This window comes from Coffea arabica, chromosome 6e (assembly GCF_036785885.1).
Source record: "Coffea arabica cultivar ET-39 chromosome 6e, Coffea Arabica ET-39 HiFi, whole genome shotgun sequence".
Lineage (NCBI taxonomy): Eukaryota > Viridiplantae > Streptophyta > Magnoliopsida > Gentianales > Rubiaceae > Coffea > Coffea arabica.
In genome coordinates, this window is record NC_092321.1 from 6,415,645 (window position 1) to 6,432,609 (window position 16,965).

A 16,965-nucleotide genomic window follows, 5' to 3' on the forward strand; every position below is an offset into this window, starting at 1 on the left:
TACTAATCTTCATCTTGGTCTACATGCATGTTTTCTTCCCTGTATCCTATCAAAGAAATGCTACCAACAAAGCAGCAGCGACTTGTACGAGTTTTACAAACTTTAAGGGCGGGCCAATAGTATGTCTCTGAGGAGAAAAAAGAGAAAGGAATGGGTTGGTTGGTAGATGCTAAATTGAATTGCTTATCCGATTGTTGGATACGAAATGGGAGCAACGATGGCAACGATAAATACCCTTCTTGTAGCAGAAAAATTTTGATCTTGATTCCCACCAATGCTCCTTAGTCGACATTATTATTCTTGCTTTAGAATAGGGATCTCCAAGCCGAATCATTTATTGTACTGTTGATCGTAAAACCACCAAAAAAAAAAAACATAATTTTATTTTTTTTTAAACCAAACTTGTCTAATTCCTTTCAATTATAACCTGCAATCGTGAGGTCTATTTTGCAATTTGTATACCGAAAAGCAATCTAAGTTGGCACATGCCTATGCACTTGCAAACAAATAAGTGATGTATCCCCGCAGAAGTAACGTGGATTCACTGGTATTAAGATATTTGCCGAGTAACCAAGTATGGGCTCCCCATCGGATGTGAACTGTCTGCTTTTTTTTTTCCTTAAAAAAAAAAAAAAAAAAAAAACTGTCTGCTTAGATTTTGAAAGGCTTTGATCAATGATGATATGGGTCATAAAAGAAGCCCAAATGCAATGGACGACTGCATTAGCTCTGCTTCTTACATTAATTTCCTCCGTAATTTACGATTACAAAGAGCTGCAATGGACGCCCATGCTTTTGCTCATAGAAGTAGAAGTTTCATAACAGAAGACACAAAGAACTAGTCTAATTTACGAAGTCAGTCTATGTTATAACTGGGCCGTATAAAATTATTACAATGCAATTGCATCCTCCTAGCTAGTAGTTTTAATTGATTTCTGAACCGGTGAAGTGTATATCTAAACCCTAATTGAGTTCCAAACTCGGAGGAGTAACTTGTGTGCAATCTAAACCATAAAATTGTCCGGTAATGCTGAGGAAGAATTTAGCAGTTAAAGTTGAAGCCATCCATTTTAATGTGTAGCTAGGGTATTTTGCAGCAGGATAGGTGCAATGTGAACAACCAGTTGTATGATGCAGTAAACTGCAGTGACAGTGGTAGATAAAAATATCAAATAGCTAGTAAGAGTGCAAGACTGATGCATGCATGTAGTTGAGGTTGAGGTTGAGAGGGTGAGTTTGCCAACTAGCACAATTTGGCAGTTGCCTTTGAGCCCACCCCATCTTCACGTGCTTTGCTTTAGGGTTGTTTTGTTTTCTTTCACTCACTCAATACTCTCGGACTCTCAGTACTGGTTCAATCATCAATCTATATAACATATCATTCATCTTCTGCGGTGTTAAGTGTTCACCAATCATCTTCCTCATTCCTCTTTCTTCTTTTCCACACAAAATCATGGATTCCTCCAAGATTACGGCTCTTTTACTCCTTTCTATGCTCCTCATTGCCTCAGCCAATCCTGTTGATCCTGACTGTGGCTCCTGCTCCCCTAAGCCCAAAACTCCTAAAGGTCCCATTACTCTCCCACCAGTTGTCAAGCCTCCTGTAACCCTTCCGCCAGTAACTCTACCCCCGGTGGTGAAGCCACCCATAACCCTACCGCCCATTGTGAAGCCACCAGTGACATTGCCACCGGTCACATTACCTCCAGTGGTGAAGCCACCTGTGACACTACCTCCTGTCGTGAAGCCGCCAGTAACTTTGCCACCTGTGACACTACCCCCAGTGTTGAATCCGCCAGTAACTTTGCCACCTGTGACACTACCCCCAGTGTTGAATCCGCCAGTAACTTTGCCACCTGTGACACTACCCCCAGTCGTGAAGCCGCCAGTAACATTGCCACCTGTGACACTACCCCCAATTGTGAAGCCGCCAGTAACATTGCCACCTGTGACACTACCACCTATAACACTACCTCCGGTGACAATGCCACCAGTCACCACGAAGCCGCCAAAAGCAAAACCCTGCCCGCCACCACCGGTTAAGCCTAAAAAACCTAAGCAGGCCAAGTGTCCTGTTGATACCCTAAAGCTGGGAGCTTGCGCGGATCTTCTTGGTGGAGTGGTGCACATTGGTTTTGGAGATCCCGTTGTGAATGAGTGCTGCCCAATTCTTTCAGGGCTGGTTGATGTTGACGCTGCCGTTTGCTTGTGTACAACACTCAAGCTCAAGGTTCTCAACCTCAAAATTTTCGTCCCAATTGCTCTCGAGCTCCTTGTTTATTGTGGGAAGACACCGCCTCCCGGTTACACTTGCTCTCACTAGATTGATCTGAGTTGAGTATTCTTTCTCAGAGCAGGCCTCTCTATACCCCACTTTTCGTGGTTATTCCTGCATTCTTTTGCGTTCTCCTTTCTTTTGGGAAAATTTGCTAAACTTTTTTCCCATGCTTATAAAATACTATATATATATATATATATATATACACATACATACATATATAGCTTTAGATATTAGTATAAAACTCCGACTGCTGACATTTCTTTAGTGTTTCTTTGTTTTATGGTACATCCTATAATGCATGGTCAGGATGCATCGGTATCAGGTCTTGTATTTTTCCAGTTGGTCGGACTTTAAATAAGGATATTCGATTTCAGCAGTCTCAATAATTTTTTGGCGGCAAAATAGGAATCTGCTTTGGTGTACCTAATTAAGGGGAGGTCACTAGTAATTATCTAGCTAGCTTCAAGCGTTTTGTTTGGTTAACCAACGCAATCCTGATTCCTGCGCATGCATGGTAGTAATTGACTTCACTAATTCTTAAAACTACAGATGACAGGAAATCTCATGACGTACGGTTGATGGTCTTGCAGGTTAATTTGATTGATGCACAAATGTTGTCGACATGAGCGGATGTGATGTCGAGTCTCCAATTTGTTATCTCTTTCTCCTTGATTGATGGTCTTTTTCACTGCTTTCTTTTTCTCTTCTGTTGGCTTGGAATTTGGAAGTGTTTACTTTCGGCATTATTGTACACCCATTCATTAAAATGAAACTGTATTCATGTGTGCTTTTGTATTATTGTGTCGTAGGCAAGGAATTAATTGATGAAGATGGATGCTTTTATCAGTTTATTGTGGTTCCTCAGCTTTCCCATTCATTTTTCCTCTCAAAAAGGATGCGTTTTAGCTGATTGTACTCTTCTTTTTTGTTGGTCAAAATTACCTGATTGTACTCTGGCTAAACAGAAATGCATGCACGTACCAATTATGGAATCGATGGTACTTCATTTCTGTTTTTGCTTTTGCAAGCATTCCAATGGGCGGAGATCGTGTATCGTTATACAAATGTATGGTTACTGACAAAAAAAAAAAAAAAGCACTCCAATGGGCGGAGACGTGTACCAATTACCAATTATTATCAGCCGACGAATATTGTGAAAAATATGACATATTTGCAGTCAATAACAAAGCATTAATTCCTCAGAAAAAATGAGAGCCTTAATTTCTTTAGTACAAGGACAACACAAGTCTCACCATTTAGTCTTTCTATATGAGAAATTTTAAGTCTTGGGTTCAAATTCACTAATCCCTCCTCTTCACTTCTTAAATCTCACTCTTTTCCTCTTTTTTTTTCTTTTAAATCTCACCATTAAGGTTTCAATTTCAGGCGGGTAATAGTTCTATCAAAGCTGTGACATTTTCATATTTCCAAAAAGGAACAAGAAAAGTACGGACAAGAGGACTAATCAAATATTTACTCCCTTTATCCCATTTTGATAGTTCTAGGTTTTTTTTCCACACAGTTTAAGAAAAAATAGTTAACTTTGTTGGAAAAACAAATTTAGATTGCTATTTTCCTAAAATACTCTTACATTAAATAAAGTTGGCTTTTTATAGATCAATATGTTTTGAAAAATCTAAATGCATTAAATGGGGTAGGTTATATTCAATACTAACAATCTATATTAAATAAGATAGTTTATAATAATAACAACTTATATTGAATAAGGGTATTTTAGAGAAATTAAAAGACAACTACATTCTTCAATTGGAAAGTGGACTACAATTTGGGACAGAAAAAGAAAAACAGGACTATCAAAGTGGGACGGAGGAGTAATTTGCAAGCTCAAATTAATTATGGTATTCAGCCATCACTAGAATTCCATTAAAACTTATCAGGCAAAGTATTCTTGGCTCAGTCCTCGATAACCTTCCTCAATAATTGTTTAGCACCGGTGACAAGAACTTTTCCACTCTAAGTGAAATTAAGTAGTCCTAAATAGAGGAACACTTGGGTTGGATGGTAAGGTAGAAAACATTATAAGTAAAAGGTTCAGTGTCCAAAACCTCCAACTCTTAAAAAAAAAAAAAAAGAGAGAGAGTAATCCTAAATATGAGCGGCTGCATGATTTATTTATCGACTCAAACCCCTGCTATTATTTGACTGAATTTGTCGTACGTTTCGGCTCAAAGGGGCTTGTTAATGATTAGTTCCTCCTGCAAAGTGCTTTGAACTCAATGGTAGCAAATCTGGCCTTTACTATTTGCACGCTAGAATTCAAGTTCACTGCTATTGTTAAAGTTTACCTCAGAGCTATATATGATAAGAATATTAGAGTGAATAATAATGCGTATTTTCTTTAAACAAATCTTCAGTGGTGGCTAAAGATTGTAGTGGTTGCTCCCTTTCCGTTTTCGCTTTGACTTGACAACTAAATTATAGATCCCGAAATAACACTACTACTATCCACAGTGAACACTGAGGACTAATCACATTAATCTGTTACAAAAGAACGACATATGATTCTTGTACGTGCAAAAAGAGTAAAAGGCGGGAAGGAGACGAAGAGAAACTGTGACTGTTTTGAATGTCTTTTACATTTTCTATTCCTTTGACTGGACAACGCTGATGTTGTGGTAAATTTGTTTGCCTGAAGGGATTGGCATTATTTACGGTGCCTTTCCTCTTTATTTTTTTCAAGTCATTTTTGCAATACGTTACACACTGACTTAATTTGCCAAAGTTAGAAAGTATTTAGTTCCGTTCCATTATTAATGTCATGTTTTTATTTTATCTATGTTCCAAATAAGAGTGTTCGTTTCAAATTTAACACATAATTTTCAATCTTGCCATTTGAAAAAATAACATTTTAAAATTTCAACACACATTTAATAAGGAAATATTTTTGAAGTCAAAGGATGCATGTGTAAATTCATCAATATCACCTCATCTAAACATCCAGTGTTTTTATAAAAAGATTATTGATTCTCAAAAAGCGATTCTAATATTTAAGATCATTAAAGCAATTGTAGCGAAATTCCAAAACTTGAAGTATCCTAAACAGTACCGAATTTTCTGACAAGATCACAAATTTACGAGGAGATGGAAACCTTCTCCGGCACATGCATGGCGGAATGGGTCAAATATCAACTCATGTTTTCGTTAGTGAATCGTGGACATAAGTCGCCTTAAAACTGCAAAAAAAAAAACATGAGCGAGAGCGACGAATTGAAGCCGCGGGTACCACCTTTTATGAATAGATTAGAGACCCGATGGTTCACATCCAGGCCCCCTTTTTTTGGCTGATTTGTCTGTTTACATATTAGATTGGTTGTGATTTTAAGTGTACGAAGAAGTGTCTATTAGAAACATTCAAAACAATTATCAATTAGTTTAAGGTGGCAATTGCCGTAGGTGGACACAAGCAATTGCTTTTGCGAAGTGGTAGCCGCGTCATGGTAGATTAATAGTAAGCTAATTAGCCTAATTACCATTGAAGAGCTAATAATTTTTCTATTTTCGTGTATAGAAAAATGAGAATTTGGACCCTCCCCTATAAAGTTATATATGAAGGACCATCACCTATTGACCTTTTCCTAATGAACAACAAATGACCTAAGTTGTCAAATGAAAGGTGAAAATCTTTGCCTATCAAAAAGGAAAAGAAAGGAAAGCTAAAAGATATTTGCTTCACTACAGCTGATATGAAGACTACCTAACAAGAACATCCACACTAAACTGAAAATTTCTTTGATTCATCTCTCAATGACACATTCTCTACAAATTCAAAGCTGAACTACGTTAGGCTCTAAAACACAATCACCTGAATCAAAACTACATCTCAAATCTTTTAGGTGGGCATCTGAGACAATCAAATAATCTCAGCTACACCGCCTATTACTACAGCCTACAAGGAAAATTTTTGAGAAACAAAAAAATCGAAAGTTAAAACTTATTTCCTGATTTGAACTATATATATGTTACAAATCCCCCCTTCAAAGGATTGCTAACCTACCTGCTGATTCGAATTAAGAAATAGGTTGAATAAAACTGACAAGAACCATCAATACAACCCGGACCATCAACTAGAGCCATCCAGTGTCGATCTACCAGGAAGGAATCTAATACGATTACACTGTTTCAACTTGGCAAGAGCATCTTGTGTCTTCCCCTGCAGAAGATCCAAGTAAACAGTAGCAAGAATAACGTGGGGACTGTTTAGTGCCGAAGCTGTCGCTTGCATAACATCTTGGACCAGCCCAGGATCCCCCAGTTCTGCGGCCAGGAGAGCTAAATTAGCACAAATAGTTCCACGAGCTTCTTCAGGCTTGAGGAACGTAAAACCTTGAAATTCATCAGAAGACGATGCATTAACAGATGAAGGCCCACCATTCGGTTCCTCAAAATCCACTATCTTTTCCACACTCCACTTTTCCAAATCATCTTGGCTGTATGGCAGTTGAAAATTGCTTCCACCAGTCACATAGACGGACAAATGCTCAGCAGCTTCCTTTGGCCGGTTCAGCAGGCATAGAGCTTCAGCTGCATACAAGTGACCCAGAAAGACGTATATTTTGGAACACTCGAAAAGTTTCAAAAGAGACTTTGCTGTTGACAAAGCCTTAAGTGGGTTTTCTAGTTCTAACTCTACGTATGCCATATCAGCTAGAAGAGCTTGTTCGATCATTTGGTTCTCTTTCCTACAAATATCTTCATAATCACTGACAGAGTTTAGCAGAGAAGTGTTTTGACCATTTCCACACTTTTGCTCTTTTACCTCCCCATTTGTGTTGGCCTGCCCTGAGCCTACTGCTGCATTCAATAACTTTGGATCACCACCTGCTAGATTCTTGTAGCTTGTGGCCTTGGAAGACGACGAGTCTCCTGATTCACTTCCTTCAGCAGCAGAATCAGAAAGCAAACCAGACTTCAAATATTTTGAATCAGAGCTTTCAAGCAAGTGCAATGCATTTAAAAGACATTGTCGAGCAAGGGACATTGACAACTCGGGCAGTCTACCGTTGCCGAAAGAAAAATCATCTCTCCCAACAGAATCAAACTTCCCAGTTCTTGAAACCCCATCTTCCAATGCAAGTTGCCTCCATTTTCCCTTACCAACAACATGAACTTTAACATCAGAGCCATCAGAGGGACTAGAGTAATTGGACTTCAAAAGCCCCTTCTCCAGTGCCATAAGGCAGCACTCAGCAATTCTCAGCCACAGGAGAGGCCTGTTGTAGTAAGTTAGACCAGCCTTGTAAAAACATTGAGCAGCATGTACTGGTTTCCCACAAGACAAGAGCGACAGACCAGAGTTATATGCCATCTGCCAAGACTTAACCTGTGAGAAAGTTGCTAGCTTTACAGGTTTCTCCTTCAACAAAGTTGACCTGTAACGCAATGCTTTGGAAAAGAATACACTTGATGCGTGATATTTCCCAAGACGATAATAGATGCAGCCAAAGTTGTTGTAATACATGCTAGAAATTCCGATTTCTGTTAGATTACTTGATGCCATCAAAAGCTTGCACGCTTTACGGTGATTTCCCCGAGCATACTCAAGCTGCGACTTCAGATAAAGTGCCCATGTATAATCTTTGCCGCGCGCTATATTCATAGCCATCTTAACTTCACGCTTAGCTGCCTTGATATTTCTGGTAAGGAGCAGAAAACTGACTTTGTAAAGATGCAACTTAAGCCTGAGATCAACCGTTGAGATAGAATCGTCAGTTTGAATCCTTGAAACATCATTTGAAGATTGGAGACTAGATGGTCTTGGCAGATTCTCTCCACCAATATCCAGGGATGATAGTAACTGCAATGATTCATCCTCAAGTGCCTCTTCTGATAAAGTTCTAGATAACGAACTTTCCAAAACATTTGCAGAAGAAGCTGAATCAGAATTTGAGGCACCAGGAATTGTAGCAGAAAATGAAGCAGATTTTGACACCATGGTAGGTTGATGCAATGAGCTTCCATTATCTACTTGGTTGGTCATGCTATTGGCACAAAATACTTTCTCCACATAGCTAATCACATCCTAAACAATACAAATGACAACTAAATAAGTATACATAAGTAAATATTTTTAGGATAGCTTTAACGTGTACATTATCAGATATTACAAGAAAAGAATAAAAGGGTACTGTAACCATTCAAAACTACAATTAAACAACTACTACCAAAATTTGCAATAAATGCAATATATATCAACAGGACTAAATAATAGCATGGTATAACAATCAATACTACCGTGTTTGGAAGCATCCCATTTTCAGTATGGTAAACAAGAAGCATCACAACCACTTAACTTCAACTCCATGTTGAAAACAATGAGGCAGTCCTTAAATCAGTTGCGAGACTAAAAAGAAATAAAATTTCACTTACTATTCTCTTTCCTACCTTATACCACTCCAAGACTTGGCACTTTTCGCTTATACCATCCCATTATGTATTTCTCCCGTACGAATTGAAAGCATAAACTTCAATAGCTCTACCATATTAATTGGTGCAAACACAGTATCAGGGACAACATGGTAGCCTAAACTTAAAATTGCCTTAGCCAGTACAGCACCACTCTGGGAGAAGGGATCAGAGCAGAAAGAACAATGACCATATCAGACCAGGATGTGTCAACAAGGATAAGTACCCATGCAGGAAATTAACTGAAAATTGCTTGACCAGTCCAACTTCTCTTGTGAAAGCATTATCCAAGGAGCAAAAGCCTTTAGATTATTAGAAGACTAAGAACTTATAAGACTATCTTCCCATGTTTATGTGAAGTAAAACATACAGACGTTAAGATAGTCAAGAAGACTTTCTATCAACACTGGCCATATTATCCATAGAGGCGTACACTGCATATATTCAAAAATATGATATCTGGGAAGTTCATCCACATTACATTGGAATGTGCAAGACAAAATAATTTTAAATACCAACCACAGTCTATCACTAATAATCTTCTGATCCACCACCACCTTAATATGATTCTTTATCTTCTTTATAATTATCTTCTTTATCCTGGTAAGTATTCCTCTCTAAAAGTATCAACAGTAAAGATGAGTCTCAGTCAAAAAGTATGCCCCATTAAAAATTGGTATTGGTAAGGATAGTCCATTTCTTTATGCAAAATCAATGCTTTAATATGATTTTACTTCCCCATTGCCAAACCCAAGCAGCAGGGGTATCATGCAATGTACTCAGTTTCTCCTTTCAGTTGAATTAAGATCACAAGACAGGAAAGACAAGGAGAATTAGCATTCATACACATTAAGGCTATGTGACACCTTGTAATCTATGATTCAGCTAAATTGGCCCAAATACTCAAAAAGACCATACAAGAACATTAGCCTTCCTGCATACAAGATGGGATCCACCAAGTGCATCTCAACAAAGGACAGCTAAACTACTTTTTGAGAAAGTAAATTTCCAAATTGTAAATCAAAGATACAAGCAAGAGGCATCAATTAGTTCAAAGATTTTATAACCAAGAAGATAAAGTAGAGAGAATCCATGATATGAAAACCACTTCTGAGAACTCATAATATAGCAAACTATTCCCTAAGCACTTGATTAGTAACCCACCATAAGGAAAGTCTTGTCATTGACAATCATAGATACGTGCATTTCTAGATTTAATCAATCAATCAAAACCTTCCTAGGATAAAATGAAATCAATCCTGATGCAACACACACTTGTGCGTTTGAATATATAGATCCCTAAAAGATTTACACAAAAATTTCAAAGTTTTAGAAGGATATTTTTTCTTTTGACAAGTGAAACACAGTAGTATTAACATAAAGCTTTTTATCTTTTTCATAGTACCATATTGATCCCATCTTCATTGGCGACTTTGACCAACACACAGTTTAAGAGCGCTGCTCTATGACATCTATACTGGTAATTTTTTCCCAAAATATATGAAGTTAACAATCTAGATCCAACTTTCAATAGTCCTTGATGCTAAAGCAGCCTTATGACGGATTCATGAAACTTGACTATAGTATTTGACTCTAACAGGGACAAAATTTTCAAGATAACTAGAAAAGGAAATGGTGGCAAATGAAAAGCATAGACATTCAAGTTCACATTTATCCATGAAACACAGTTTTTCAACCAGGCAAGAGATTCTATTAACTTTTCAGGAGATTCTGCCCTCACCGCTAGATGAGCATATCTGGCCTCCATAAGATGCATATGGGTCTCAAATGGTATCCATATAACTTACTTTGACTTTTTCCTTCGTCGTGTCAATACTAGATCAAATGAGATCTGGCTAACCAACTTCTAAGACAGGTATAATTATTATTAGCTAAACAAAGAGCATGAGTTATATACTCTGCAGAACAAAGGTTGTATGGCTTCTCTCAACCTACTCAAGTCCAATTCATATGGACCTCTTAGAGGTTAAAATCATACTAAAAAAAGAGGATGCGTAATATATTCTGCGGAGGCAAGGTTGTATGATTTCCCTCAACCTAGGCGCAATCCATGTGGACCTCTTGAAGGTTAAAATCATACTAAATAGAAGTTAAGACCATACCAAAAATTTACAGAGGCATCTTATCTTTTTATACAGAAAAAATGAGCTTTGTGAAGAACTCAGCAAAGGTTGGTCTATCTCCTCTCTTTGTTTGTCATCTATCTTTTTCCCTTGTCTATCATCCAAACTGGCGCTATAGGCATAGAATATGTCTGTGCTTATTCAACATATATGCTAGTTGTAGGTAATTTATCTGAAACTTTTTCTTCTTATTTTGTTTCATTTTACTCCAGGAACTTATTGTGGTTAAGATCATAAGGGAGAAAAAAGTAACTAACAAAAGAGCATGTCTACAAAAGAAAGAGGAGGTAATTCTAAAAGCAGAGCTCCTCTTTTGTATAATTATATTAGATGGTTTTTACACTTGTATTTTATACGAAGTATAATTAAGGAATGGAGAACAGCATGCTCCAAAGTGGAAACCAAGCATTCCTTTAGAGTCCCTGTTAATCAGTACCAAGAACCACATTCGTCCAATTAAGCCCATACTAAATCTTTGCACGAAGCAAACAAGTAAATCAAGCAGAACTTACAGCAGATCTAGATGCATGGTTCGAAAATAATGCTACATCCAGCAATAGAAGGCAAATACGTAGAGCTGTCCCCTGCAAGTATTCAGAGATTAATCAATGAAACTTAAAAAAGAAATAAGACAACATCTATTCCACAAATAATTACCTCATCTATGGGTTCAATATTTTGATACAATGCATCCAAAATCCTGTATGATTTTGCATATTCATGGAGATGGAACCAGATGACTGCCTGAGAATAATGTAATGATTCAGATTAACACCACGCACACAAAAACATTCCACAAACAAGAAACCCACAGAGCCAAGATAATAGCTGTTCATTCCATTCAAATGAGCATACCGTGTTAAATATTGTAACCGAAGTATCAAATTCATCAGTGTAGACAACAGGCAGGCTACTTGTGACAGAATATGAATTTGATACATTACTATTTCCTTTACTTCCAACTGCAAGTCTACTAGTGCTGCCGACTGACTCTGTTTGTTGTTCCTCAGATGCATGAGCAAGTGCTTCACTTCGTTTCTGAAAATAAAACCAAAAAAAAAAAAGAAAAAGTGAAGTAACTAGAAGTAAGAATCGGACAGAGATAGTTCAGACCCGGATTAGTGTGGCACTGTACAACAACTACCCAATTCCAAGTTTTCTGGACCAATGTACTCCTAAAATTTGACAAGTGTAGATCGATTTCATATGTGCTATCCACTATCCCTTTCCTTTTCTTTGTCCTTTATTCCTCAAATTACTTGCAAAAGCTTAAACATGTATACTCAAACTTCTAATTCATATCTTGACAGAAAAATACGAGAGACCGTAACATAAGATTGGAAAGTCTCTCATCAGAGAATTGATATAGGAGAATCCATAAAGCATAGAAAAAGAAAACAGCACAACCAATGCTTACCATGGATGATCAACTATCTTCTGCTACTTCATCCAATCAAAATTCTTATCACAGCCACTTAGAAGAATAATTTTTTATTGAATGACCATTTAACTTACTTCACAGTCAAATACAATATCATAACACACAATCCAACGGTAGCAAAATGCTAGCCCACAAAAACCTTTCAAGCATCCGTTTGTTGACTGACATATCTTTAACATTGAATAAAGGTTCATAACGTGATAATAAACTACACAGATATTTATAGGTAGAGAATAACAAAAGCAAATGCAACATAAATAAAGCATGAAAATATCATCTCCAATTAAACCAAAGAGCAGAACAAAAACTTCTGTCCCAACCTTAGATAAATAAAATCCCAAAGAAATATGTCAGCTATACAACTTACAAAACACTGGAAAGTCATTATAATAGAGAATGGAATAACAATTATTGTTGAATTAGATACATGCGAAAAAAAAAAAATAAAGTTCACAAAAATAAGTGGCAGCAACAAAGACCATCATTGAAAAGGCAAGAAAACCTCTTGCAATAAAAATTACTAAAAATGCAACTCCACATCAAAAGAAACACAATCAAATCAGAAGAATAATTCAAACTCGAACTTCGACCCAGGAATTCCCAAGACTGCATACAGGTCTAATTTCCCAAAAACATGTCAAATCTGGCTCTTGAAGGTGACACAAAGATGCTTCCATACACTCCAACAAAAACATAAGTATTCAAACCTGATTCTCAAAATGATATGAAATAGTTATTCCTGAATCAGATTTAATAGAGCTTAGCTAAGAAGTATATGTGACGTGGAGAGGTGAAATATCATTTTTCTCAAGCAAAAGGATAATCCTTTTATATAAACAAACATTCAAAATTGGAGCAAATCAAAAACGGTCGTGTTGTCACCAAAAACTCTCATGTGCTTAAATTATCAGAGGTTTGGCCCGATGTGCTACGAAGAAGACAAATGGAATTCACTGATTTAGCAAAGGATTAGAAACGGTGCATGAACCCAATACAGAAACCCAATTGAGTCCAAAACTGAAAAAATATACACACACATATGCACAGACAAATAAAGACTCTGGAAACTACTATATGAATTTTAATTCTACTCAGGTCATCGATCCAGGATCTTAAAACCAACATCTGATTGCCGAAAAATACATTAGGTTAGGAAGTACGATCTTATAGCACTTCTATCGTAAAAGTTCTGAAAAATAAATGCCAATAAGATGGAAAGCAGAACCTTGCCAAATATCATCCGAGCTCCTAATTAAAGCTCTAGTGAACTTAAACGTCCCAGCTGATATTTATGATTGCACATTCCTTCCCACAATAATGCCAATTCTTTACAAATTGTGCCAACACAAGAGACGCAAGCTCATAAATCCAAATATTGTCAATTGACAACATGGCATGTCTAGATGGAACTCTTGGAATGTCTAGATGGAACTTTGGGAAAAAGAAGCCCAGCAAAAGGATAAATCAATCCACTTTCATGTACGACTACTTAGAAGAAGTAAAGCACCATACGAAGGCATACCTTAACATTATTGAGTTCTTCAAGAAGCTTCTTAGGGTCTGAACAACCATCTTGAAAGTATTCCGCAATAGCAATGTTGTGAAGAATCTATAATCAAGGATATAGAAAAGTAGGATAATGAGTACATAAGCCCTATACGAGACAAAAACCAAACAATCATAAAAACTAATCTCTGTTGACAGAATCTTAAAAATTCAGACTTGCAATTAGCAAACAATGGCTCTTAAAAGATTACATGCAAATTTTCATGTCTATATATCTTCACATCTTTGTAGAAAACCACCCAACAGAAAAACACAGACTGAAGTTTCTTAATTCAAGTACAAAGTAACAGCAGGATATTATGTTCGACCACCAAAGAATGCACAACTAATCCCAATGTTATTCTAGTTAACAAAAGGAACATCAAAAGGCCAAAGAATCTTTTCTAGGGAATTACACCATCAAAGATGTCTGCCAACTAAAAGACCGTGTGCAAAAGGTGAACACTCGAGTCATGATTTGACAAATCATGTTGTTCAATTGCTTGTGCTGTTAATTTAGTGTGAGCACTACACAAGGAATTGAATCCTGTGTTTATCCTTTCCTCAAGATGTAAAAGATTGCCATCACTTTTATGTAACAGCGAATTCCAGCAGAGAGTCTATTACCAAAGACGACCGGGTGCGATATTGTTATTACAGTTGTATCCACATTAACAAGAAGAACAAAACGATAGGATTCAATCCCCAAATTACATCAAGATCATTCTTCTCATAGACAAAATAAATGAAACCATCCAGCAGTCAGTATCCAAAAATCCAATCAGGAGGCAAGGACAAACAGCCCAACTGCCTTGCTAGTAAGTTCTCGGCAAGAATCTATGTAGTGGTCCCCAACTTTTATATCTGAAGAAAGCCATTAAACGAACCATTCTTGGAGACAAAGATAAATAGAAGTAAATGTGAAAATACCGCCATCCTATGTTACAATACAGGCCAGTAGCTATTCAAGAACCTGTACAACCATCATCAATTGGCTCCAGGTAAGCAAAAAAACACAACCAGGTAGATTGGGAAGAATATGCACGGGCCAATATAAGAACCTCACTGAGTTATGACAGCCATCAGTCTAGAGGGTGCCATTAGAAAGAATAGCACAAAGTAATTCTCTCAAGGACAAAAAATTGAAACATAAAGAATCTCAAATTCCACCAAAAAGGAACATCTTACAGACATAAGTTAGCACGACACTTGTCTTTTTCCCAAATTTATTCCCCTTACAATCCTGGTATCTTTCCAGAGCTCCAAGAACACAAGCTGAACCAGCAACTTCAAACTACTGCTGAGAAACAGACATGTTCAAGCTACCATCTTCATTCTCAAGCCTTCAAAGGCCAATATAACCAATCATCAGAATTCCACCTCCATCTGTCTCCCAAGTTATCACAATCTACCACAACTCCCAACTATTATAAGTGCATCTTTCTTTTATAACTGATACAACCTGAGACCTTGGCGATAGACATTGTAACAAAATATGAAGTCTGACCTCAGAAATTGCTTCTTTAATAATTCCAACAGCAAGCTGCTCTTGGCAAGCAGTCGCATAAATAATAAAAAAAAAAAACTAAAAATGTAAACTTTCACGTTCAATAATCCTCTGAATGTGCCAAAATAAATATATTCCACGTCAAAAACTAATCCAAATCGTAATTCACTTCCACAGACACTAAATAAAGAACCAAACTTAAAAAAAAAAAAACTCTAAAATGTAATTAAAGAAGAGAAAGCTTCATAAAAGTAACATACAAAGGCCAAAAATTAAATTAACCTTCGGATCGTCCTCTTTCTTGTGCAAGAGCTGCTTCAACACACTGACACACTCCGCAAATTTCCCGGCCTGGAACAAGAGAGCCGCCTCCTTAGCAAGCCCCGCAGCTACTGAGAGAGCCACGTCATCCTCCATCGACCCTCGCAGAGAAGCAGCGGCCGTGGGCGACAAAGCACCATCTCTGTTATTGCTACTAACGTTATTATTGCTATCCCCAACCATGATTGCCGGCGACGACATCGACGAAGAAGAATCCATTTCAGAACTCACAGATCGACTTCAAGAATTAATAAAACTAATTACAAAAAAAAAAAAGTACCAGCAGCTAATCCAAAAACCCTAGCTTTCTCTACTTAAAACCCCTCCGTCCCCACTTACTCTACTTTATTCCCCACATTTGAATCTAAATTGCGAAGATTGAGCGATAACCAGACCAAAAAAAACCCTAGAATTTCAAATTACGGACAGTAAAAAGATAAATCTTTCTATATCTGTATATATGCACGGGCGTATTGGAAGATTGCGTATTGATTGAGACGGGTTGATTTTGCGAGAAAATAGAAATGGATAGAGAGAGAGTGAAAAATCTAGAGAGAGAAAGAACGAGGCGGGGGAGGGGGGTGTGTGTTATTATACTGCTAGTTAATCACTTGATTTTCGGCTCGGGTGGACCGGGGCAGGGGGATGGGGGGTCTCCCTGTATTGACAAGAGCCACCTTGTTATTGGTATTCAGTGTTATGGTGCCGCTGCGGAGTAGGAATGTGTGGGCGTGGACTTTGTTGGGGCCGTTGGATGGAAGAGAAAGTTGTGATTTGGGTTTGATATGGAATGATCGGACGGTGTAAGAAACCACAGTTTTTTGTCTGAAACAGGAAATGTTTTGCACTGTTTATGGTACTTGAGATTTTGGAGCTTTGTTTTATCTTGTGTGTGTACTTCCACTCTTCTTTTTTTTTTTTTTCTCCAACAATTTTTCTAAAAGGTGTACACTGAACACTCATTAATAGATCTAAAATTCACCTTATTAACTTATTATATATATATACATATATTAATAATTATTATCTTTTCTTAAATTTATATATTTTACTATTTAATTTTACCTACCTTCTTTTCCCTTGTATTTATATAATTTCTCTAATTAATCTCACATTTCTAAAAATATGACACCTGAAATATATTTTAACGTGTGTTCATTAGGCATCCGTTAAACAGACCTTGTTTTAAACAGAAGGAAAGATATAGGCTTATTTTAAATTGAAGGAAAGAAATGTGTGACAGCAGGGATGATCCTCCGCAGGTGATAAAATGCAGCAAGGAGGAGAGTCCAACCAAATATGC

General features: G+C 37.2%; 2 protein-coding genes across 2 annotated transcripts; one reads left to right on the plus strand and one right to left on the minus strand.

Moving 5' to 3' along the window:
• The first annotated feature begins 1,380 nt into the window (after positions 1-1,380).
• On the plus strand, positions 1,381-3,132 carry LOC113694974 (uncharacterized). Its single transcript, XM_027213917.2, has 2 exons — positions 1,381-2,333; positions 2,872-3,132. Exon 1 carries the CDS (start codon positions 1,454-1,456, stop codon positions 2,321-2,323), a length of 870 nt encoding a protein of 289 aa, XP_027069718.1. The 5' UTR covers positions 1,381-1,453; the 3' UTR covers positions 2,324-2,333; positions 2,872-3,132.
• Positions 3,133-6,015: 2,883 nt separating this feature from the next.
• On the minus strand, positions 6,016-16,320 carry LOC113696089 (uncharacterized). The gene is made up of 6 exons (XM_027215426.2): positions 15,624-16,320; positions 13,812-13,898; positions 11,704-11,886; positions 11,506-11,592; positions 11,361-11,432; positions 6,016-8,321 (listed from the first exon to the last, which is right to left on the minus strand). The coding sequence occupies exons 1-6, from the start codon at positions 15,879-15,881 to the stop codon at positions 6,363-6,365; spliced, it is 2,646 nt and encodes an 881-aa protein (XP_027071227.1). The 5' UTR covers positions 15,882-16,320; the 3' UTR covers positions 6,016-6,362.
• Positions 16,321-16,965: the final 645 nt, after the last annotated feature.